Consider the following 27,642-nt stretch of genomic DNA (forward strand, 5'->3'; position numbering starts at 1 on the left):
GAAAAATCAAATGGTCAGAAATTAAAATATGTGGCACTGTTGACCAGACTAAACTCAAGGGTGCATGAAAGCCAGATTTGTTATGGCAAACAGTTTTTTCAGGTAATTAAATATTGTTCATGTAAGCTGAACTTTAGCTACCTGGATCCACTATCAATGGCATCACTGGCGCCTCTTTTGGTGATGGAGTCTTGTCGCTGATCATTGTGAGGTGGATGCTGCAAGAAGTACCCTCCCATAGAAAAACTGGGATGCAGCCTGTTACATGATCGCAGTTAAAAGTACGAAATTGGGGCTTTTAATCAAAAAAATGCTTTTATAATAAAAGCTACAGTTTGCCTAAAAGTGGTCATGTTTAATGTTTATTACAGCACTACTAAAAACAATAAAATAAATACATAAACTTCAAGAAAAAAATCACAGAATGACATTGTACAAATATATTCTTTACAACCTTTGATAGCTAAGTCTGTCATATACATAAACCTTTAAACTGATAGTGAAGCAACTATTATTTACTAGCCATTCACTGTAGACATGTGCGATTCATTTCGTTACAAATCGAAATTCTCTGTTAGCAAGCAGTAGATATATGCAAATCCCTGCTGAGAGTTGCATTACAATACAAGCAGTAAATACGAAATATCAGTTACGAATTACGAAATACGAAATAACGGATATTCCGAAACGAAACAGAACAAATTTTTTGACGGCGCACAAGTCTAATTCACAGTGAGCTGAAAATATTAGATATATTTAGTTTGCCAAATCTCATATTTCAGTTTTAGAAAAAAACGGTCTACATTTGTCGACATAAAATCAGAATACTATATAAATCAAACACTCACAGGGGCAGAAGGATTCTTCACAGTAACACTGGGAGTTGTAGCACGTAGAGCTCCACTCACTCCATGATAATACTTAAAGCAGATCTTTGTTTCAGCTGGAAGAAAAAACAGACTGCTTTAATTAATGGAACTGGGAAGATTAAAAACATAGGATAATATTATATGACAAGAAATAGTAGGCTAATACACAATTGCAGTCAATGTTATTGATTGTTATTTCTAGGCATATCTCAAAGATGAAACGAAGACCTGCAGTCTTTATGCACCCTAACACCAAATATGAAGGTACAGTGGTTTACAGGCCCTTCTTGTATGTGCTAAACAACAAAGTAGCCAATCACTGATTAGAGAGCGTCTGGTGCATGTGTATCTCACCCATCCTGTTGGGACAGTCATGAGCAAAGCCATTTTAACAAAGGAGTAAAAATACATGTATTTTGCCTCAGACCCACCAGACGAGTCAGCTAGCTCACTTACAAAATAATAGGACTTGATGGACTGATGGTTCCTGATAGAAAACATATCTAAGACTTGATGTACTGGAAAGCAACTGGTTGTTTTAAAGAAGTGGGTACCCTTTTTTGAATAATGCTACCAATAATTTTTTAGTACAGGTGCAAAACCTGCTCTCCATTATCTGGTGGGCTCAAATTATGATTAGCTCCCACACAAAGGCAAAGTTTCATACTGGATTACTGCACAGATCAGGAAAAACACACACAGCACACCAAGATTCCAGTAAGAATACACATGCATGCCCCTTGTATTTAGACAATATAGCTTATCAATCAGGGTATCCTAACTGCTCGTTGCATGAATGCACAAGCCCAGAATAGATTGCACCGGTCTGATATCTTTATGGTTGCTGTAAGCAGCTATATTTGGCACATCATACCTAGGGATGGGGTTGGCTTCAACTCAGGAAATCTATGATAAGCAAATCCTGGAGAGAGATTCAATTTAAAATTATTCACAATATACTGTCTACTAACCCCAACTCCATGTGGCTGACAGCTTGCACCAAATGTAAACACCCCCTTGCTGGCATTTCCCATTTACTTTGGTCCTGCCCCACTATACAGACCTATTGGTCCAGCATAATCACATATATAAACACATGTTCGAATAAAACTAGCACTTTGTCTACGGCCTACTGCCTATTCCACGCTCTGCCCCTGGAATCACTAGCTAGATCCTCCTTTATTTCTCGCTGGGACCATTTCTGTCTTTTATCAGCAAAAAAAACTATATTAACAAATTGGATATCATCTGATGCCCCATCACTTCTAACTTTTTACATCAACCTACACCGCCTTATGCTGTTTGACAAATTAGATATTAAACTTAAATAACAGCAAAACTAAAAAATGTTTTTATACATGGATCTCATTTCTGAACTAACTGTACAACAATTACGAGTGATGACCATCTTTCAATACTCCTCATGATATCTCATGGCGAAATTGACAAATTCCTTTAGGTCAACTTGATGTCCTTTGACTTTACTTAGTCTCTTCCCTTTTTATTTATATTTATATTTTATTTTATACTGCCTCGTCTCCCCCTTCTCTCTACTTATAATGATGTCAACTCTCTGTGTATATTCGATCTGTAACACCATTGATAGTCCTCTTGAAAGTTGTTATATAATACTACTTAGATTCTCATTTATTGATAGCTTTAATTATTAGTCACCTGCCTTGGGACAGTTTGAAGATCAAAGACTGTTCAATATACATTGCTTACAATCTTCTTTCTGAATATTCTTGAATGTATATCTAACTGATATTGTATACTTTTGCTTATTTTATTCAATAAAAATTTACATGCTAAAAAAAAAAATATTAGTTCTACATGAACCCAAACTGTTCACAGTTCAATGAATTGGTGAATAAACTGGTCATATTTTGCCAGCTTGCCCGTCCACCCTAACATCCAACTGATGAGGCCAGACGCCTGTCCTTTAAGAACCGAAGGACTATTGCAGCTATATTACATGACAGAACATTGCCAGCTTTTGTAAATAAGCTAGCATTGGCTTGTTTAAATACAGAAGCCAGTGGGATCTTTTAGTTGCATCAGGAGTAGTGGTGGGTGAAGATTTGCTGCGGCGGGTCATCATGGAGACGAGTCGACATTGTTGGGCTTCGCATACTGTAAATGAGAAGGATCTAAATAGCTGGATGACATGATTGATGTCAGATTTACAAAGGAGGCATTGTTTATTTATTCTTTAAAATAAGGTGGCCTCCAGACACTCCCCCCTCCCCACTTGAATGAGTATGGGATACATAGTACCCCTTGTTACTGATTCAGCAAAAAATCAAAGTAGTGAACACAAACACCTACACCATGCAGAAAGACCTTTATTACAACAATATACAAATTAAACCATGTCCCCTGAGGTAAATCCAACGTCAATCATGTCATACAGTGACGTAGCTCCATGTCAATCATGACCTGCAGTGCTTGACGATCTTCATCTGCCTCTACTTCCCTTGCAAACAACAGATCCCCAGTGCTTCTGGAATGTAAACACAGTAGCAGTGACTTTATTGACCAGATATGGCCATGACCAAATTTGATCAAGCCCAATTATTTACAGACAAGCTTCCACTAAATGACACATTGCTGTTTGCTTTTAAAGGAGTGCAGCCTACTGTTCAGCAACTTCATATGCAGGTTTAGGCCATACCTAAAGCAGGAAAGTGAAATGCGTGTATTTGTGTATCCTAAAGAAGCTCCGGGCAATTAAAAAATGAACCCTTGCAGTGGGGCTACCCCCACACTGCAAGGGTTAACTGCTTGATTTTGTGTAGGGGCTTAAAAATGCAGCATCAGCCGTGATTCACGGGTCCTTAGACTGCTGGAGTCCGGTGGAAGAAGAGGCTGCGTGGACTGGTCTTACAGCCAAGCAGTCTTGAGGATCAGGTGAGTATATCTTCTTCATTTTACTGCTTGTAAACCAAAACCAAAACCAAAACGAGCAGTTAACACTTGCAGTGCATTTTAGATTGCCTGGAGTTCATCTTTAAGATACACAAATCATTTAAATAACATGCTTTAGGGATGGCTTAAACCTGCATGTGAAGTTGCAGAACAGTAGGATGTACTCCTATAGAAGCAAACAGCAACCAGGGATGTGTCATTTAGTGGCAGCTTGTTTGTAAATTATTGGGATGGGGATCCTGGGAGACATTATTGACCAATGTATGCTGCAATAAAAGACTATCTACCTGCTGAACAGTATTTCTTAAAAATATTTTTGCATTGACACGTCCCCTATGGCAGTGCCCAGCTATCCATGTCCTTTTTTAACAAAAGTTTGCAAACTGGCCTTGAAAGAGGATATAAAAATGAACAACATTCGACTCCCATAGACTTCAATTGGGTTTGGTGCTATGTTCAGATTTAGTGTTTTTTTTCCTGAGTGCGTTGAATCTTCGACGTCCTGGACTTTGCCCAGTTCCCTTATCCCTAATTGTGCCATTATAATGAAGGAAACTGAAACAGGACTGGATCTAATAGGGTATTTTTCTGCAAAGGACCAGGGGTGCTACTTAAAAAAATCCTTTAAAAGAGATAGATGAAAAGAGAAACAATTAGGAATTGTAAGGTGGTATGTGCAGCTAAGCCAAAGTAAAACTAAAAGCTAGTCGATTTTTACCTTAATGCATTCTCTGCATTAAGGTAAAAAATGCCCAGTACCTTTTTGTGTCCCCCGTCCTCCCCCCACACTTACCTGTGTCAGCGCTGTCACCACCGCAGGTCCCCAAAGCAATCCTCCGTTCCCCGAATGTCCTGGTTGCAGGGGAGGATACTGAGGCCATCAGTCAAAATGTTAGGAGGAGAGGAGGGGCGTGGCCTCCTGCAGGGCAATGTTGGGACCCACTTGAAAATGAGGAATTGAAAAAAAACCCAAAGATCTGTAAAAATGCGGGCTTCCCATTCATAAAAAAAACAGAAAAAAACCTAGCGGTTTAATATCACTTTAGCTGCAATTAGTGTACAGTATGCAAAATGTGTGTTTTTGTTGTTTTGTTGTTCACTAATTTTTTGTAATGCTTAACTTGTGATAAGTTATTAGAAAGCAACTAAAGAACTTTTAATTTAGAATTAAAAGGTGGTAAGACACAGAAATATAGATGAAAATAAAAGCAATTCAAGTTTGACTCTGCTCTTAGTTTTTCAAATGTATAGCATTTACTGCCTATTTTAAAATTGCTGCAAGCATTTAGAAATCATGTATGTCTTACATAATCCAATAAAGAAGTTTTAGGGGTTCCGCTAATCATTTAGCCTGGGCACTGTACAGTGTAACTGAGGAGGATGTGATTTCTAGTCAATCATCCCTCACAGTTTTTCCATGCCCAGACAATCACATACCTCACACACATTTCCCCTTAAAGAAGCACCAATAATTATTTTCCTACCCCAGATTTCTGCTGACAGAGCAGTTCAATGTGGGATACATTAGTATGTGCCAGGTCAGATTCCTCTCTGTGGAGAGAGAACACGCTGACAGTGATCAGTGCTGGTAACACATATGAGTCTCAATGCAATTCCAAGAAATTTATATTTTATCTCTTTCCCTGCCACCGACATGAGGCTTATGGCGTAACACGACTGTTTCCAGCTGGCCAGCTCAGTATGCCTTACATCGGTTGCTTTCTCCCTGCTGCTATAAACTTTAGCGACCATGAACTTATATCAGAACGGTTCCCCCGACGGCCTCCTTTGAAATAATAGCTGTCATCGGCGGCTGAGGAGCATTGGTAAATATCTGATATTTACCAATCCTCTGTGTGCAGGACAAACACTGGAGTGATCAGCTGATGAACTCAGTAAATTTTTATCTTTGAGATTTAGTCAGAAAAGTATTTTTTGGTGCACCGATACTGATTTTAGTGTGCTTTTATCAATTGAATTGTGTATTTTTAGCGAAAACAATCCAAATAAAGTTGCCTACAGATATATTCACCCGCACTCCTAAGGTTGCTATTTACTCTACAGGCCCCTTTCATATACTGTATTCCTGCTGCAGTGTGGTGCTTTAACGAATGCCAGTTAACATGCATTGCAATAATAATAGCTTCCTTAATGGGACTTCCGGAATCGGTATTCGGTATCGGCGAGTACAATAAAAAAAACATTATCGGTACTCGTACTCGATACCGAAATAGTAAGGCCCCATTCACACTGAGCGATTTATCGAGCGATTTTTGCAGCGATATCGCTCATATTTCCACGCGATATCGCTCTATGTAGCTTCTCCAATCCATTTCAATGGAGCTGTTCACATCTCGTCGCTCAATATCGCTTGTCGCTCCTACATGACCCTTTTTTCGAGCAATTTCGAGCGATATTGCTCCTGATTGCATACAGCCCAATAGGAAAAAGTTGCGCGATGTCACGCGACACGTCGCTCAATATCGCTCGTCGCGCAATATCGCTCAAAATCGCGCGATTTTCATGTCGCTCAGTGTGAATGGGGCCAACGGTGCATCCTTAATTGTGACTTGTTGTTTAGCACTGTTTACTTCATAAATTGCTAGAGTTTTGACTTTACCTCCCCCCTGTAGTTCTGTTTTCTCTGTGTTGTTAGTTTCAGCCTTCCAGCAGTGTCTAATTCATCCACATGTGTATTGCTGGACTGGTTCATATTATGATCTTTTGACCTATCTGGACGTTCACTGTTGTCAAGATCTTCACAGTCTGGAATTAGGTTTTCGATAATCTTCATGGTGTCAGTGATTGAGTCAACTGTCAGCCAACACTACTGTACTACCACTACTAATATTACTACACTACTATGCTCTCTCTCTACAACCTCAGAGATCATATTTCAATGCTTAGACTGGGGAGGCAGAACAGTAACTGTAATTATGATCCACCTCTTTCTCCTATTCCCAGGCACTGAAGGATCCTGGCCTCACGTAGAGCTGTTTCTCATTACACTTTCCATTGAATCAGTTCCATGTTGTGACCTGCAACTCTCTCGGGTCTTCATTCACATCATTCATTTACCTTTTTTAGCTTGTACCAAAGGTCAGGCCCTCTGAGACCCTGGCTTTTATATATCTGCTTTCATAATTGGCTGTTATATCTGTTGTTCTTTGTTTGTCCACATTTTCTATTCTTTGTTTATCTACTTTCCACCAAGAATCCTTAAAACCCTTTATTCCCACTAGTTAGATTTATCTATCTATTCTATCATATCTTTGTTTTCTCTGAAAACATTCTTAAAGTCTTGCTCCAGCAGCAACTCTTGCTTTCCTGAGACACATTTTTGCCTTAATGTAACTTGCTACATATGTATACGTGTTTTATGTACTTGTGTTCATTTTTATTTAAAAGGTATCTATGGTCAAAAACTAAAAAAAAAATGTATTCCTATATAGAATTTCCATCAGTTCTGTCCCACTCCTAATAACCTTATCAATTTAGAAGTTTGCAAACTTACTTATTGAAGATGCCCATAAGATGTATTTTCTCAAAACATTGACACAATTGTACTCCTGGTAAAATGCACTTCCGTGTGCCAAAACTCTTTAAAGGCCTGCTTTCTGAACTACAAGAACTATAAGTAATGCATTATGGGATATCAGGGGTGTGGAAATTAAAAAAAAACTACTTGTCCAAGGACTAAAGCGGGGGCCCAATCTACTTGTCCATCATGGAAATCTACTTGTCCTGATACAAAAAAAAGATTTTTTTTTTACCCAAAACCGTATTCAAGAAGAGCTCAAGAAGAGCTTCTCATTTGTCAGTGCTGTCAGGTGACCGGGCTGACCAACGAGTGCTTGAAGTTTGCGAGCAAAATTCAGAATACATGGCACAGGTACAGATAGTACACCCATACTGGCGGATGGGAAGGACCGTTCGCTGAAAGGTAAGTATAGCAGGGTGGAGAGGGGACCAGATTTGTGTGGGTAATTCCATTTTCCTAAATTACTTGGGAAAATGAATTTACCCTTTCGGGTGGGTGCAGACTTGGGCGACCATGTGTGGTTGCCACTTGGCCCCCTTGATTTCAATGAGGTTACATCCACGTGGTAATGGCTGAAGAACGGTACATGTACCTTTTTTCGTGACACACACCGTGCTGTGTTTTCAACAGCGATTATGTGCGATTGCACGGGCGTTATTACGGCGGTAAACTGTGCGATCTGCCTGGCGCGACTGGGGTGCCATTAGACAATGATGGCACTGCCAGCGCGATCGGCGGTGGGGTGCGATTCTGTCACCGCCCAGCCAGCCACACGGTTTTGTGTACGATTGCCGTGCGGTAACTGATCGCCCACTTCGCTCTCACACACACAAATGCCCCATGCATGCATTTATTTGCATGCAAATGATAGGGGTTGGTTTTAATTTTTTAGATTGTATTTAAAAAAATTTATTTTTGCTTTGTAATATTTTTTAGCATTATTAATTTTTATTATTTTTGACTTTATATTTTTTCCTTTTTTATGTATTTCCATTTTTTAATTGTTATATATTTTATTTTTTACTTTTTTTTTCACTTGACTTTATTGTTATCACACAAGGAGTAACACACCCTTGTGTGATAGCTTTTGGAGGTGACAGGTTCTCTTCATTAACCCTGTTACCTCCAACACAGGAGTTCTAGTACAGAACTGTGCTGGTTCTCCTGTGACAGGAAAGCTGAATTCCTTGCTCCGTGCTCTCTAACCTAATTTGCCGTGGCCATGGATCTCCCACAAGAGGAGGTGACCCCGAAGACCACAGCAAAAAGGAAGCTCGTGTGCAAGAGAGGCAGCCGGGAGCGTTACACGGCCGGCCGCCAGAGATAGAGAGAGGGGAGGGGGAGCGTGCTTCAGGCAGGTTACAAGTGATTTTTGGACGGCTGTACAGCCGTTTAAAATCACTCGTACAAAACGGCTCCCACACTACATTTAGCCGTGCTGTTGCCTGCAGCCGGGCTAAGTGTAGAAAAAAACTACTCGCCCGGCGCCCGAAACTACCTGTCCCGGGCGTCCGGCGATAGGAATTTCACACCCCTGGATATGTAGTCTTGGGAAATCGAGATTGCATCACATCAAGTAACAAGGAAAGAGATGCAATGCACACTGGGAAAGTGATAGGGAGACAGTAGGTAGCACCCACTACATTAAAGAGATCTTTTTCATGTTTTTTTATCTTTTAATGCATTATTATATACAACTGTGGAATATATTCCTAGTACAATGCTATTATGTTATAACAGGATATTATATGCTGTGATTTTAGAACTACTTTAATGCTCAATATTGTCAGCTTCTTTTTTTTTATTGTATATGTACTGTATTTGGCATTCATCCTTCCATTCTTGAAGTTTTATAGTTTTAATTTTCAGCGTAGTATCAATGTACATCAATTCCCTGGTTTGAGATTATTAGCACTCATATTAAAAAGTAATGAGGTCAGTTTCCAGCTCTGAATTTTGGCTCGGTGCTTGATACATTTTCTTTCATCAAGTTGTAGTGTCAGGACTCTATAAAACCACCCATGACATTTAGTTTAATTTTGTTCGCATGCGGTCTGACTAACATTTTTCACAGTTGGGTGCCTCTGTGAGAAAGCAATTTCTGTTGCTAAAAGGCAGCTCTTGTTACAGGTACATTAGTTCTCAGTTATGTCATTCATTTTGTTCATTTCACACTATAAGTTAAGAGGGGAGCAACATATAACATACAGTTTTAAGAGCAATTCTGGTGGAACAAGTCATTTGGCGTATGGCTAATGCTAACACTAATGTCGGAACGTCTGCACAATTTAACGTAATTTGAGTGTTATATAATTATCTACAGCCATATTTAGCAGGGCTTTCACCATTCCTCTGGGGATGGAGCTGCAGCCTCTTGTTATTCATCCTCTGCTCTGCAGCCTCCCTCCTCTCAAGGCTTTTAGGAGGCTGCAACTGGAATGAGACATAACATTGTATATAACTTGACAATGATAAGTGAACCTATCCTAATGACAAGTGCACTTCATGATTGCAGCTGCCCCATGATAAATAAGGAAAGGAGTGCATGTTAACATACACTAGCTGACAAGACCTAAGAATATTACCAGAATAAATAAGAATGTATCTTAAGATCCATTAGCTGACACAGACATTTTGACAACTATGAATATGATCAGAATAATTTTAGTATTTGTCTAATGAATCATTAACCAATATTTGTAATTGTAAAAAATAAATGTTTACATTTAGCAACTATCTAACTTTGAGAGGTGATGCTCTATAAAATGTATAATTTTTTAATTAAAGCTTCAAAATACAGTAAATTGCAACATATTAACTCTTTCATTATGCTCCACATTCCTAATAGAATAAGTAATGAGTATACAGACCGCAGAGGCAGGTTTGATCCATTTCTCATTGCCCCAGACCGTGCAGTGTTTACAGTATTTCAAAGACAGACACCTCTGCTATAATGCACATGTGCTGACTCCCAGCTACTGAGAATAATGGTCTAGCCACCTCTGTTCGCTACACTTTTCTAGAGAAACCCCTTAAATAGCTTGTACATGTGTACTACATTATTACTGCCACTCAGTGGAGAGCATAGAAGAGCCAACTGAGCATGTGTAAGCCGCATGCCTGTAGATGAGGTTGCCCACTCATCTAAAATATGTACTGTGCAGTATATATGGGGAAGGCAAGTGAGGGCAGTTTCCCATATAATTGTAATCTTTTAAAGAATAACTTTGGTCCTCTAATAAAAGATATATGTACTGCAGGACTTAGTTATAAGTACATCAGCAACTAAAGTTTTTTCTTGGTTCCCATGCAAAGTTCTGCAAATACCTGTTGAGCTTGCCAGTGGAGTCCACCTAATGCAGCTTCCTGTGATGATGTGACAACAATGCTGCACTGCTCCTGATTTCAGAGTTGCCACACTCATGTAGGCTGTTTCTGCTTCCACTACAATTTAGCATTGCCTTTAAGCATAGACCATTCTGATTAACAAGCCTGTAGCTTGTCAATCAACATGTGGCCACACCTAGTCCTATCCACTGCTTTCCGGATTAACAATACTGCCTTTGTTGCTGAAACTATCCACTGTAGGCTGCAGTGTCTAAGAGGAGGAATGTGTGAAAGACAAATGGAATCTTTGGCTCAGTCAGGGAAGGTAAAGGCAGATTTAACTTTACTTTGTGAGCAGGGCCATCCCTCTAATGAGGCAGGATGAGGCTGTTGCCTCAGACAGCATCACTTTGGTTCATGTGGGGGGCAGCAAGCCCGAGCACCCCAGGTTGTTAAAAGCGGGACGAAAAGATGTGTAAGTGCCATATGCTCTTAGCAACCTGGGATGCTTTGGCCCGCGTACCACTCAGCCCCTGGCAATCAGTGACATCATTGGTTGCCAGGATGTGAGCAGGATGCTCTGGCTAGCTCCTGACAACCAATGATGTCAATGAGCTGAGTGGGATGCCAGCAAGAGCTGGACGATGCACCACCAGGACTCCGGCCAGAGAGCCGTTAGCGTGCACTACCACCCCATCAACCCTCCCAGAATGTGACCACCAGCTTAACCCCCACCTCAGGTGGGGATCATGCTAGGGACTCCCCTGTTTGTCAGTCTTATGCATCATATAGTAACTAGATTTGGTACTTGCTTTGACTGCCATACAGGAGCCTTTAGTTGCACTTTCAAGGGCAGCTTTTCATGTTTTACTGTAGCATATCTTGAAACTATTTAGTGTTTTTTTGTGAAATAATCTGTATGCAACACAATCAGTAATGTAATATAATATATTAATATAGTGAAAAACATACGTTTACAATGAATAAAGCATCTTAGAATCCTGAGATCTTTGGTAAAATTTTAATCTGTAATATTACCATGGCTGAATTTCATGGCTATAAGTTCTTTTGCCATGACAGTCTACACGAGGACAGGCAGATGCTTTCACAAAACTCCCAGTACCACGTGACATTTTTGTCTCATAAAAAGCAATTCAGTGCTATTTTTTTTTCATGTATAGGATGGGACGAGGGAAATGCAGAGAATGCCTGCAGGATACGTCATGTAAAAGCACATCTAATCTGCTCTGCTTCTTTGATGTTTAAGATAAAAAATTGAAACATATAACTGAATTTTCTTTGAAGATGGCAAAATACATGTTCTGTATAGATCCAGTAAAATCTGTTAAAAGTGTATTTTATTTTTTAACAGTGTTAAAAACTGTATATTAATCTAGAATATATGTTGCAGAGTTTTCCGTGATAGCCACACTGCCATAAGTAGTACAATAAAAAGGACTAAAGGATCAAGTGTAATACTTATTTTCTAGAGAGCAATAAAATTATATAACAAAGCGCTATGTTTGTATAAAAAGGAAGAATAGAATTCCATCCATTATAACAGGATACTCCTAAACATAGATACTGTTAGACATACTGCTAAAAGTAATGAATGTACTACAGCAAATTATAACAAAGAGGAACATTTAAAGATATGAAAAAAAAATTCATGGCTAGCTATTGGTTCTCATTTGCAACAAAATACTTTATTTTGCCAATTAAAGATGTGTTAGCTAGTTATATTAGCTTCATTATTTCCAACATAAAGTGGACCCCCATTTCCCTGGAACCATGCTTCTATCTGTGTAATCTTGCAAACGCATTCAAATCAATCCCAATTGACTTGCCCACCAATTTGGGTGGGCTTGCAAGTCTAATGTTGGGAAAGGGAGGCAATGGGAGTAGGGAGACTGTAAAATGTATTTGATCCTTGTTGGTTAAATAAAACAAGAGCAAAATAGTAACAATACAAATACTGCATTCAGTCATAATGGGATTGTCACAAAATGGCTACCAAACTCCAAGAATACTCTGAAAACTAGACTTTGCATTCAAGAAATGTATGTACAATCTTATACCTCTATATATGTGAGCGTCTGCCTCCTTACTGTACACAGCAATCAGTACTCGTATGAGGTGGCTATAGTAGGAAGAGTGTTTCAGCATGACCAAGAGATTTGTTTTTATAATCAATTACAGTCAAAAAGGCTTAGGGCCAGGGCAGAATTTCTACTTTTATACCCCCTAGGCCAGTTACCTTGTTGCTATTCCACAACAACTGTCCACAGACACACACAGCACATACACTGTTGAACATAAGCATGAAAAATTAGAACAAAACTAAACTAAAACAAAATATGTATTTCTATATTGAATTTCCAGAAGTTCTATCCCACTCCTAATAACCATATTAATCAACAAGTTTGTAAACTTACTTATTTAAGATGCCCATAGAATGTAGTTCCTCTGTGCATTGACACAGTTTCACTCAGTCCTGTGAATATGCACTTCCTTGTGTTACAACTCACCAAGCCTGCCTTCTGAACTACAAATCAACATCTGAACAATAACATTATCCTTGCTTGGTGGAAGCAATGCATGATGGCATATGTGGTCTTGAGAAATCAAGATTGCATCACATCAAGCAGCAGGGAAAGAGACACAAAGCACGCTGGGAATCCAGGAAGTTGTTGAAAGTGATGGGCAGATAGAAGGCAGCACTCACTACATACAAGGTATTTTTTTAAAGTAATATTTGATTGCATTATCAAAAATAACTCTAGTATGTATTCCTATTACAGTTAGACATGTAAGCCAGCAAAAAAATTATTTCAGTTTTTTTCAGATTTTTCGTTATTTCATTTTTGGGGAATCGGGTCCGAAAGTCAATTTGTTTTTGGATTTGGATTCGGACTAATCTGAATTTTCGTTAATTTCGGATCAGTTAAATAATATATACACATGATTTTCCATTGCAGCAAAGTGACATTAGGAAAAAAAAGTGACATTTTTCTTTTTAACTTTTGCCAGTCCACATAAACAATATAACAATTAAAAAAAACAGCATGCAACCCCCCCTAGGAATTTAGGCGGGACCCCACGCCATAAAAACAAAAAAAAATCCCTTACCAGACCCTTGATTTGAGCAGCAGCCTGGCAGGGCAGGAAAGGGGGGGGGGGACAAATGTGCGACCCCCCCCTCCTGCACCATACCGGGCCAGGGGTCTGTGGGCAGAGGGGCTATCTGAATCTGGCAGCCCCCTTTCATCGCGTTGGCGGGTGTTGGGATATCTTTCTTTTGGCGAGTCGGCGACCATTGTCCATCGTGATTGACGTGGATCTACATCACTGGTCGACGTGATTGACGTTTAGATTACATTGATGGACATTTTTGGGGGGATTTTTTTCTTTATTATAAAAGACTTGTCAAAAACCTTTGTTGTGTTTTTTTCACATATGGGATTTATTTATGGCGTTGTGTGTAATTTACAATTTTACTGTATTTGGTGAATAAATAGGGGTAACAACTACCCCTTACTCATTCACGGGAGGGGGGGTTAGCATCTCGGTGCCCCCTTTATGAACTGTCAGGCCAGGGTTGTGGGGAAGAGGCCCTTGTACTCATCGGCACGGGGGCAAGGTGCTTTGCCAGGGGGTAACTGGTATGGTGCAAGGGGGACTCACCCCCCCCTTTTTTTGCTCTGCCAGGCTGCTGCTTGGATAAAGAGTCTGGTAAGGGATTTTATGGGTACCCTACTCTTTTTTGTTGTTTTGTTGGTGTCCCCCTAAAATTCCTACAAGACCTAAAGTGTCTGGTATGAATTGGGGAGGGCATTCAACGCTGTTTTTTTTTTTTTTTATGTTTAGTAACATAAAATCATTCAAAATAACATTCGAGGGGAAAAAATTGCATGCATCCGAAATTTTTGTCATCAAGAATTCGGATACGTTCAGATTCGTTATTCCTTCCATCCTGAATGTCTGAATATGCAGAAATTGGATAGAAGGGGATTATTCATCTGAGTGCTGGTGATTCCTTTTCCTATAGTTCCTGAATATGCAGAAATTCGTAAAAATTTTAAGTCGGAACAAATCTAATTGCACATGTCTAATTACAGTGCTGATGTTACAACAAGGTAGTATATGCTGGGACTTAACCCCTTTATTGTATTTAAAAACAGAATTGCAAAATAATGACTAAAGTAAGCATAAGAAATAACTTCCACACTAGACACTTGCAGGATCGAAATGCATGATCATTGTTGTATTCTTTTCAATCACTGATCATGCACTCCTGAGGACTGGCAATCATTTACCCACAACCGGAAATATGTCTGCAGAAACAGAATCCGTATCATACTGACTCAACTAGAAAAAAGTATGCAGTAACAAAATCAGTACAGTGCTGATAAAACCAAAAAATAAGGTTCATCAAAGAAACCTGTGCATTAAAATTTCTCATTAACCTCAACAATTGAAAGTGAACATCCCATAATCATATTTAAAGGAAACCCTGGAAGTAAGAGCATGTGTAGGTTCTGCCCCATTCTGACTTCTTGGGTTTTTGCAGAGAGGCTGAGGCATTCGTTGCTGCGGGATTCATGGCTTGTATTTGCTTAGAAGCCACGAGTCACATAACTAAAAGTCATGGACATGTACAGTTTTCTATCAAAGGTTTACTGTCATGTTGCTGAGGATACAGCATTCTTAATAATGTGTCCTTGGTGATATGGCTAAAAATATAGATTAAAAAAACTCATCTGTGCGGGTTGATTGATCCGTTGCCCAATGGTGACGGTAGTTTCTGCACCATCATAAATATCACTTTGCACAAACAGCAGCATGGAACCAACCATTAGTGGGTTACAATTATAGTATAATTACTGATAGCAATGATCTCTTTAGTTTCCTGTCACTGATCACCATTGTAAGGGGGTACTTCTCCAATGATCAGCAATGTAAATGGGCACTTTACTATTAATGTAAAGGAGCACTTCACAATGACCACCAATGTAAGGTAGACACTTCACACTGACCACCAAAGTAATGTAGACACTTCACAGGTAGACTGTAATGCTGTAATAGGTTCTGTGCACTAAATATTCCTGACCACTCTGTTCTATAATCTACACTGTAAGTTATATCCTTTGGACTAATGCCCCTTGCATATTGTACTATATGTTATAAACTGCAGACCACTGCCCACTGTATGGTGTATTTTATGTTACATACAGTGTAATACTGTGCTATGTACATTACTGTGGTGTTCATACCAGTGACCACTAGATGTCACTATCTTATACTGTACATTTAACAACTGGTCACTATTACCAGAGACCAGTTGCTGCATGTACAGTATAATGCTTTCTATAAATGTTAGTTCCAGTTCCTCTTCCTTGATCTTCTTATTAAAGCGCTCTATAACTACATTGCCTCCCAACAAGATTGACGACTAGGGCGGGATGTCTTTTCTATCTCTACAGCAGCCTGCACCTTTTATTCCACACCCTGGTGAGCTTGCAATGCCATTACTGCTTGGATTTATATGCTTGAGAATTACATACCTGCTGCTAATCAAAATGTACCTACTGCTAGAAAGAACACTTGACTTATTCACTGCCTGGAAGAAGAAGCACAATGTATTTATTTACTATACTGTACCAGCAGCCGATGACACTTTTGATACCACTCTCACTGCATTAAAGAACTTATTGTACCCAGACATATTCAAAGGATCTGAAAGCCTCCAATGTGGACCAAGGATTATGTACTGCAATTATAATGCATATTACTGTTTGGTGATATAATTATTTACAGTGTTGGTGTCTGTAATTTTCAATATTGAGAAAAAAATACTCTTTTGTGCTACGAAAGGAATATGTGCTGTTCATATCTCTGGCCTGTAGATGTCACTATTACCAGATGACAAGAATTACTTAAACTGGGTATGCACGCTTATGTACTGTATATAGATAGATATATCTATCTATCTATCTATCTATCTATCTATCTATCTATCTATCTATCTATCTATCTATCTATATACACGGTGTGAGTATATACTGTATAACAGATTCCTCCATCAATGCTTATGAGCATTGGTGGACGAATCCCCTGCTGTTTCCTTTGTATTCTGACAACAGCTGTTGGCCGCTGATTGGCTGCTAGTTCCATTCAGCGGAGAATTTTCCCACCAGTTCCTTCGATCAGCTGATCAAGGGATAGCAAACGGAAGGGTGCTGATGGTGGCACCCACTGTGCAAATTTTGGCCAGTTCATCAGGAATTGGATGAAATGTGTCTAAATCATTGCATTCTGCATGCAGTGTTGTCAATCGCATACTCTGGACCAATGCAATCTGTATTCTGTGTCCCCCAAATTTCTGCACTTTGTAAGCTGTGCTACACATTCAACCGACTGCCATGGTCAGTAATGTAATACTATACAAATATTATACAAATATAAAAAGAATTATATATAAAATGATGATTAAATGATGTAAATAAAATATATATGCAGCACCATACACAGTAGAATATCCTGGGATTGTTGCATGCGCCCAAGGTGAAGGTACTGCCGGCTCACTGTGTCACTCACATGCCTCTAAGCCCACACATATCCCTCCTCACATTCAAACATGGGTTTTCGTGTTCCAGTATTGTAGTGTAGACCCGTGTTTCTCAACATTTTTTTAGTCATGGCACCATTTAAAAGATTGCAAAATCTGGAGGCACACCAGTTTAAAATGTCATAGATTTGAATTGGGGGCCCCACGCAAAAGCACACACAAAAGTGAAACCTCACCCTTCAAATTATGATTCCGCCTTTCCCATCAGGAACTCACCTTTCAGATCAGAAGCCCCACTTTCATATCAGAGTCTGCCCTTTCACATCAGAGTTCCCCTTTTTCATCAGTATTCCTCTTCACATCAGTCTTCATTGCACCTTTACATCACAGTCCCACTACCACAACATTTTGAGGCACATCTGAAGAGGCCAGGAGGCACACCAGTGTGCCAGGGCACCCTGGTCGAGAAAGGCTGATTTAGACTACCAGTTGTAATCTATTAGTGTACAGGTAAAGGGTGGGACTAGGGGATACCGCCAGCGCTGGGGAACTGCCCTGTTATTTTTAGCAATATGTATGATCTATATCAGGAATGTAAATAGAGGACATTACTAAATTCAAAGTCATGTTAATAATAGATAAATATTCCACTATTTTCATTTACTATACTTTTATATGCAGCCTTTTCTGGAATATGTAATTCCAATTAGCTTTTATTTTAGTTTGGTGTACCTTTTATTCGCCTCCCTGCAGATATTAAAATAGAGTCACTGGTATCTATCTGATATTCTACACATTCCTTCTGTTAACAGACGAGCTGCCTCTTGCCGCGTAGCTAGTACTTAAATTGCCTTTACACAGCATGGAGAATGGCTCCTGTTTACTTGCATCCATTTTCTGTTCTCAGTGAAACACCCAGTCACTTAACCCCCAGAAACCGATTCTATTTTCTGAAGACTGAATTACAGCACAGAACAGGGAAGTGATACTATGAAGTTGAAAACATACAATTTTGGTTTTAAAGGTGGCTCACTGTAAAATTATAGTCTGTTATCATAGGCTCAAGAAATATCTAGTTCAAATATGAGGTCTTGGTGATAGTTTTGCCTGGTAAATACCTAAAAACATTTTTTACATTATGTATCACATTGGCATTACTGTAAATGTTGTTTGAACACATAGTCTTTAGAATTATAGATAGATGTCGTCCATATATGTCTGCTGTGTTCCAGTATAAATTTCCCTAAAAATGCTTGCAGCAAAAAAGAAAATTGGCTTGCTGGTCCCAGGGGATCTCAAATGTTCTGGCTTTCCCAGAGATGTCCCAGTTTATACCACTGAGCCATTTTTTTTATCAGGATGCTTGCAGGGTTTTCCTACACGGTAAACTCTTATTAAAATAGAAGCATTAATTTTTGCTAATTCGGAAGCAGGAATTCAAATAGCTACTATGTGTCCTTGAATCAAGTGGGAAGGTCATATTGTTAAAAAAAAGTTTTACGTTTTCTTTTCAGTTTACTATGCCCCAGTTTATGCTATTATCCTAATTCCATTGATGTATGATTTCATCAATTCCTTATTTTTAGAGGTGGATGTAGATACATATAATAACCTCTTTTAGGATGGTATTATTTGGAACTGCAGAATTGACATAGGCCAGATAATTGTAGAATGTGTCCCTAGATTGGAGAATTATGACACCATATCCCAAATATTACAGAATACAAAAACAACCAAATGAATGGCACTTTTAAAGTGACACTAAACTCAGGCATTAAATCTTAAAAATACATTAAAGTACCTTAACTACTAACAAAAATGTATCTTATTTGTGTCACTCAGCTGTAGGTCATCTCTAAATTGATGCTGACACTGTCCTTCCTTCTGCAGGTCTGGTCCCTGTGTATGTTGTAAAGTAGTCACCGCTCCAAGCTCGCTTATACATTTTATTTACAAATTTATTTTAAGCCCTCAATCCATAAAAACATAACATTTATCCTAGAATTCTAACATCACATTAGGTACAGTACCAGCAACCATGGTACTGTGCATTCTGCAAAAAAAGTATTCAAACTTTTTTTGCAGAATGCACCAAAGATTGATAGTAGAATGGAGGCAATGTAATGCATTTCTCAGACACCAGTCTCTTTCATCAGACCGTATGGCCAACAATATCTATAATACTATACATGTATAGATGAGATGTTAGACAAGAACTCCAGGAATTTTCAAACTGTACCCTTGCAGTGGGGTTACCCTTGCACTGCAAGGGTTAACTACTCATTTTGTCTAGGGAATAATAAAGAAGATCCTCTGTTCTGCCGGGCTGCTGGACTGGTCCCCATAGAGTCTTCTTTCCCGGGCTCCCGAGATCTTAGGACCTGCATTAGACTTGATAACACCAAGGGACATTCAACACCTGGAGTGGAGGGGAAGAGAGGTGAACGCTGACCGAGTATCAGGTGAGTAAATCTGCTTTGATTCTCCTGGAACTCCTGGAGTTCTTCTTAAATAACAGGTTTATAACTCATATTATGCTAGTTACAACATATATAATATGATGTCACTTTGCTTACACATATATGTTTGCTTACACATATATGTTCCAGGAGGCAGACCCAGAGTCCCAGAAAATGAAGGGATACAGATTAATCTGCCCTTAGTAAAAATGGCCACTGTGTGAAGAATGGGGAGGAAAAAAAGAATAAGCTATGCAAAGAACAAAAACCCTGCAATTATCTATAGGTATCTGCATGCATTGCCATTACTAAACATTTCTAAAGGTGCCTTTGTTGTCATTTTTAAGATAAAGGTGAAGTCACATTTTAAAGTGTATTTCCACTTTCACAGCTGAATTGGGATAACACCTATTTTATATTTGTTACATGTTCCCATTCACATAGTATAAGGTAAAAAAAAAAAAAAAAGTGTCTTGCAGTTTAAATTGCTTTTATGGGTTTTAAGGGTTCAAATTTCTTCTTGCTTCTATTTCTTTGAAATGTAAGGAGGGGGTGTGAGGGGCGAGGGGTCTGAGGTGGCTTGCTCATTGTACTTGTATGGTAATGAAGCTTATCAGATAAACACAAGTCTTAAATCTTGAGTCCCAAGTTTTTCCATAAGGACAGATCACTGTAAAAGGGCTGAGAAAAACCTGGAATCACCCATCTTGCCTGATATAACAAAACACCTAAAATCTAAGACATTTTTTCAAATATATTTTTCAGTATGCTGTGTGAATAGGAACACATAACGTACATATAGAGGGGTTTTCTCAAATTTGACTGAAAAAGTGGTAATACACTTATCAGGGCTCAAAATGTCAAGTCCTGAGCTACCAGCCAGGCCATAAAAGTTACTCGCCACCATTTGCCCCACTTAACCCCTACCCTGCCCTTAACTCCACCCCTACACACGCCCTCCTAAATTATCTTATGAAATTGCACTGTTAAATGTTTTATTCAGAATACAAAAGTTACAAAAATAAATATTAACACATTTAACAATATTACCATAAAGCCCATAAAGCAATGTAAACATAAAGGAAAATGTATCCAAAAATGCAGAATGGCACCAGTTATAGAGGACTAAAACTCCCAGCTACACTTTACACAGAAATGCAGAATGATAACAGCTATAGAGGACTACAACTCTCAGCAACACTTTATCCAAAAATGCAGAATGGCACCAGAGGACTACAACTTCGAGCTACACTTTATACAGAAATGCAGAATGATAACGTCTATAGAGGACTACAACTCCCAGCAACACTTTAACTGAAAATGACGAATGGTACCAGCTATAGAGGACTACAAGTCCCAGCAAAACTTTATACAGAAAAAACTAAGCACTAAATAGAAAAACAGTAAAGAACTGCCTCCAACTTCCTATGACATCAGTAGGATGTCACATTCCCGCCAGATAATTCCAATAATAAGCATAAACAATCATGAAAGGCAACGTTTTTCAACTATCCAAAAGAATAGACTGGAGTACCTGCTTGCAGAGCTCAAATTATGTGCATGACCCTTTGCAGATCCGTCTCCCCCTCCTGCTAAATATCAGTGTGGAGAACAAAGCAAGAATTACAGTACCCGGCCGTTAGTTCAGGCCGACTTGTGCTACCATGGGAACAGGGACGCCTATAGCTAGACGGGACACTACGTTCCAGCTCATGGTCCCGTCTGCCTGCACATGCGCAGTAGAGAGCAGGTACACAGACACGTCTCCTGTCACCTGTCTAAAAAAAGACACAATCGCCGGAGCAGATCGTGGGTGGACAGGGCAGGAGGAAACTAAAAGTGCTAGAGGAGAGAAGGGAGAGAGCGGATGGATCTTGTACCTGGCTCGCCCTCACTTTATTTCCACTCGCCAAATGCGAGCAGGCGAGTGGAAATTTTGAGCCCTGCACTTATTATTATTATACAGGATTTAGCGCCAACAGTTTGCGCAGCACTTTACAATATAAACTTTAAGTTTACTGTAAATTTAAGATTTACTGTAAAGTTAAGATATAGACTTGTTGCTAGGAGTAGAAGAGCCTTTTTTTTCATATTACACACTATGATAAACAAGGAATACTAAGCATTACCTTGTACACAGTATAATTATATGCAGAAATATGTTGTTAGTCTTTTGATTACACTAAGCTGCTGAAAGCTAATTTTTGAATGCTAGCATGATACCTCATGTTGATTCCCTTTGCAAGGCTCCAAAATAAAGATACAACCAAACAGATAAAACAGCTAATATAGAATAAAACAAACCAATAAAACAATGCTATAAAATAAAGGTATAAACAGATTTAGTAAGCAGGAAGAGCTTTCTAAAAAAAATATTTATAAAATGATTAGTGTGAGTGAACATCTTTTTAATACTACCAAAATGGTAATAGTTCCGCAATTATCAGTTCTCTGTGGAGACAGGATTGCAATTTCCCCAAAGAGAAACTGCTTAAGAGCCTGAAGAACATTAAATGAGACAGGTCTGCTCTGTGTCCCAAGGCAACATGAAGCCTTAATACGGTTCTCATCATAAGTCTGACAAACGTGTCAGACCCCCTAATTTTATATGTAGAATTTTGAGATATTAGCCATTGAAAATCTGGGTCACTGATAATCTCATTGGAATTGCACATCACAAGACCACAACATGAAGATTCTGTAAAACCTTTAAATTATATTTGGGTGTCTGGGTCTGATCTTGGAATAAGCTATAGCCTCTGCGCCCAGACTTTTTCTTTGGAAATCAATAAGATGAAAGTAACCAAATAAACAAAAATATAATTTGTTTATTATTTACATGTTATTATATTTAATACATTGTTTTGATTAAAATGTATTTAAACCCAAAAACAATGTCATATTTTGCAGTTTATCAGTGACTACATTAGTTTTCTTTCTTCTCAGGCTAAGCACATTTTCTGCATGTACAGAAAAATAACGGTTGATCCTGCCAGAAATCTTATATCCCTGTGACTTCCTGTAACTTCTTTTGTTTGCACAAGAATGGACAAGTACATGCAGCATTTTGCTGTGGTACTGCTAAAGCATGACTCTGCCCTTAAAGTTTATGTAAAGCAATTTTTTCAGTTTTGAATATGGAAGGGCAAATGTTGGACCCTCTGTCGAGTTTTTTTTGCCCTCTGTGTGTTGGAGAAATTCAGCTCTTTGTGTGTTCTGATTACCAATGTCGCCGAGATAAAAAGGGAGGGGAAATACAAAACTATCGTTGTAATCTCCGCAAGAGGTATGGAAAAATTCTCCAATGGGGACACATGTTCCTGTTTCAGCTATCTAGGATAGGAATTCCACTCTATTTGGAGATATTTCTGGTTGCATCTTCAGGAGAGGAAGTATAATGGGAAACTACCCAGCGGGACACAGGCAGCAAAAAAAATAACTTGATACTAAATCTAACACTAAATTAGATTTATATACACTGTAAAGAATATCTATTAGGGTTATTCACTATTGAGCTGAAGGATCTAGCCGTAGCTTCGGCTGATCTTTCAGCTCACTTCGGCCCCTGGAGCCCTTCGGTTTAGTCGAACCAAAGGGCTGCTGTACGGGCTATTCGCAATAGCCCGTACAGCAGCCGAAGGCAGCCAAGCCGAACGCATATGCTTTGGCTTGGCTGATAGCCGAAGCGAGGAGAAAGAGCGGCTGAAGCTGACTGCTCTCCCCGCAAAAGACAACAGCTGGGCAGAGCCAGCCTTAATGTCACGACACATTACATGACAACAGCTGGGTCTTTTGATTTGTCCGGGACCTGCGGGCCGACTGTCAGGTGCCGAACAAATGTAAACAGTTGGACGGAGCTAGCGCTGATGACACCGCTAGCTCCACCCAATTGTTTATATGTTGCCGGCATCTGTCAGAATGCCATTCTGCAACAAGAGTTCATTGTGTGCAGACGAGTCGGCGGGCGGCGGGGTTTTAAAAAAAAACATTTTTAATTTGTTTATTATTTTTCTTTTTTTTCTTTCGTACAGTCATCATCGTTATGGACAATGCTGAACTTCATGGTTTTTATAATAAAGGACTTCTCAAAAGCCTGTGTTGCGTTTTTTTTTCAATTAAAGGATTTTTTCTAAAAGTCTGGCTTTTTAAAAATTTTTTAATTTAACTCTTTAGTGAATGGGTAGGAGTACAAGTATCATTCACAAGGGGAGTCGCATCTGGGTGCCCCTTTATTAAGGGGGTATGCTGATGTGAATAAGCCCCCCCTGCCCGCACCCCACAACCAACGCCCGAGGGCTTGTGGGGAAGAGGCCCTTGTCCCCATTCCCATTAAATAGGGGTCCCTCCAAACATTCCTACCAGACCTAAATGGTCTGGTATTGTTTGGGAGGGGGACCCCACACTGTTTTTTTTTCTTTTCTTAAAAAATGTGTATTATTTTTTTAACTTTTTTTTACATTTTTCTTTTTTTAACATTTATTTAAATAATTTGTAAACATTATTTTTTTTGTTCATTTGTTTAAATTTTTTTCTATTCTGCTCGCTACCTTGGAGGTAGTGAACAGACCTACATGGGGTACGTGAGAATCAGAACTGGACCACGGAGCAATGGAAGAAGGTGGCCTCGTCTGATGAATCACATTTTCTTTTACATCATGTGGATGGCCAGGTGTATGTGTGACACTTACCTGGGGAAAAGATGGCACTAGGATGAACTGTGGAAAGAAGGCAAGCTGGTGGAGGCAGTGTGATGCTTTGGGCAATGTTATGCTGGGAAACCTTGGGTCCTGGCTTTCATGTGGATGTTACATTGACATATCCCACCTACCTAAATATTGTTGCTGACCAAGTACACCCCTTCATAGAAATGGAATTCCTTGCGGCCAGCGGCCTCTTTTAGCAGGATAATGTACCCTGCCAAACTGCAAAAATGGTTCATGAATGATTTGAAGAACACAACAACATGTTCAAGGTGTTGACTTGGCCTCCAAATTTTACAGATCTCAATCCAATCGAGCATCTGTGGGATTTGCTGGCAAAACAAGTCTAATCCATACAGGCCCCACCTTGCAATTGACAGTGTTTAAAGGAACAGCTACAGATGGCTTGGTGCTAGAAACCACAAAATACCGTCAGAGGTCTAGTGGAGTCTATGACTTGACGAGTCAGGGCTGTTTTGGCAGCAAAAGGGGAACCTACGCAATATTAGGCGGGTGGCCATAATGTTATGGCTGTTCGGTGTGTATCTAACCTAGCCAACATACCCCACTTCCCAGGATATGCTTTACTGTCATCAGCTATGCTTACATTGGGTAAACCAAGAATGTTTATTAACACATTTCCGGTTCTACAGGGCACCAGTCCTACAGAAATAGGTTAAACAACACATTTAATTTAGCAAAATATGGATTTGTTTAAATACAATATGAAAAGAAAGACATGTTTTTTCCTTTTCAACAACATTGTTGATTACTGATCACCACCAGATTTAAATTTTGTGTCCTCTTGGTGAGTTTTTAGGATGTTTTTCCACTGACCCATAACCCTAATACATTTGCAGTTCACAACACAATATACAAAAGAAAGTTTGGAAAATGTATAATTGTAAGGAAAAAAGTTTAGTTTCATGCTTGCTTCCTAAAGGAAACCTGTAGTGAAGGAAAACAGGGGCTTTAATTGCAGACGTTTACAGAAAATGCTGGCTGTTTGCTCCAGACCAGAATCTTTGAATGTAATGAAGCCATTAGATCAGCATGGGAGTCAGGAAACTAGCATTTTTAATAGAATGTCAAAAATGTCAGCCCCCATTTGAGTACAGACTTAATTGAAAATAAATTATATAACAACGAAATAAGATGAAACAATTAAACAAGGGGAAGACCACTTACCAAGCCAATACAGGGAATCCCCCCGTCAGTCAAACAAACTAATATTATATTTGCAGGCACTAAGCAGATAACAGCTAACTCATGTAAGACTCAACCGTTGAACTTTCCAGAAGTTAAAGGCAGGCTACAAGGTGCCATGATGCATGACAAACTAAGGGCTATAACAAAAGACACTTATTAATACTTTTCAAAGGTCTGGACCCCCTAGCTCAGTTACAGTATGCCAAGCTAGACATTCCTTAGAAAAACTTGCCATCCATTTAAATTCAGTTTATGACTAACAAAAGGTTACCCTTATTTTCACCTCTTGTTTCCTTCTTCCTCCTCCCCTTAGCCCCTCTCCCCTCTCTTTCCATAACCCCCCCTCATTACACTTACCCATTCCTTTCTTCCAAGCACCCCAAATTTACGATTTCTGTATGGCAAAATAAGACACTCATAAACCAAATATACTACCCCATACATATTTTGACTCTATCTTACTATCTAATGGCACTTGAGACAATATATGCACATCCTCTCTTTCCATAACCCCCCCTCCCCCTCATTACACTTACCCATTCCTTTCTTCCAAGCACCCCAAATTTAACTTGTCTGTATGGCAAAATAGGACACTCATAAACCAAATATACAACCCAATACATGTTTTGACTCTATCTTACTATCTAATGGCACTTGAGACAATATATGCACATCCTCTTTGCCTTGACTTCGAATTAAATCATCCTCTTTGTTTGAAAGCTACAGCTTTGCAACATTTGCACATCCACACAGATGACACTAACCTTTATCATCAATTACTATGCATATTATGTTGTACCTTATGTAATGTTTCCCCAATTTCAACTCAAAAACATTGAAAGAGAAACAAAGAGCAGCAAGCAGACCTAGGCTGCTCTTTCTACAGATGTACGAGTACAATATTAACTAATGTTTTGTTGTGTATCTAAAATTGTTCTGTACCATATCCGGAAGAAAAAAAGAGAAAAGGGTATGGTAGCTTGATTAGACCAGTGAAGAGTAAACTTGAAAACAAAGTCAACAGAGGTTCACAACCTGCTTATAATGTACATAATTTCATTAAGTATAGCACCATCTCTACAATCACTGGATAGTTTTATAAAAGCACCTTTTATATTTAAGTGCACTTACGTTCCACAAAGTAAGAGCTGGCTTCAATCTTCCAGACTATCTGCCCCCTGTGAGAGCCATTCACACCACGGTTCTTGTAATCCAGAAAGTTTTCAGACAGCACTTCATCTGCAAACAAGATTTAGGAAGTTTAATATGAAATGCAAGGTTCTTAAACAGATTAAGCAGCAGTGTATGATCCGACATCAACTTCCCACCCTCCCCCATCCCCCTGCTCCTTCTGCAAACAAGGTATTCCATCCACAACAACTTGGAACCACTCCATCTCCATTGAGTTCATCCAATGCTTCCAGTCATATACTTGGACATCATTTCTGGACTACACCAACTAAAATATGTCTACAACTACAGCTTCCTTCTCACCACCTGACACCACACCAGCATCCAGGACTCTTCGTCACCACAGCATCCGAACAGCACCTGTCCCAAACCAACCAGGACCCAAAGACCATCAACCACCAACAAGAGGGAAGCCATTTGGACAAACTCCTTCGTTTTCACCACATGCTCCTCGTCATTGATATCGCAACACAACAAACCTTATGGTGAGTTAAGAGTGTACTTCCTTGTCCTAACATTGCCTAGATTCTGACCACCTTGTATTTTTCTTTTCTTCCCGCCGAATTGACATGTCACCAACCACCCCCTCCCGCAAGGATCCACATTCAAGCACCCATATGCCACCTAGACCAGACCCAACAACTTCACCAGGTATTCTCACCTTTGCACCCGCCCATTCCATCACACGTAAGTGCTCTACATCACTGTTTATTCCCACTTCCTGATCATTTTCCATTCACATAGCGTGCACCAGTCAGTTGCACGCCTTCTTTTTCCTTTTTCATGTTAGACACCTCGGTCTAATAACAAAAAGGAGCTGCACACCGGCCTCAACATACTTCACACAACC

General features: G+C 39.3%; 1 protein-coding gene across 1 annotated transcript in view; it reads right to left on the reverse strand.

The window, feature by feature from the left end:
- Positions 1-27,642, reverse strand: part of HECW1 (HECT, C2 and WW domain containing E3 ubiquitin protein ligase 1) — a 242,690-nt gene that overhangs the window by 93,407 nt on the left and 121,641 nt on the right. The window contains exons 3-4 of the mRNA XM_018559623.1: positions 26,733-26,840; positions 849-943 (exon numbers count right to left, since the gene is read on the reverse strand). Of these exons, the coding sequence (XP_018415125.1) occupies positions 849-943; positions 26,733-26,840 (203 nt within the window). The remainder of the gene's footprint in view (positions 1-848; positions 944-26,732; positions 26,841-27,642) is intronic.

The sequence above is a fragment of the Nanorana parkeri genome, unplaced genomic scaffold (assembly GCF_000935625.1).
Source record: "Nanorana parkeri isolate BGI_ZX_2015 unplaced genomic scaffold, ASM93562v1 scaffold407, whole genome shotgun sequence".
NCBI classification, from domain to species: domain Eukaryota; kingdom Metazoa; phylum Chordata; class Amphibia; order Anura; family Dicroglossidae; genus Nanorana; species Nanorana parkeri.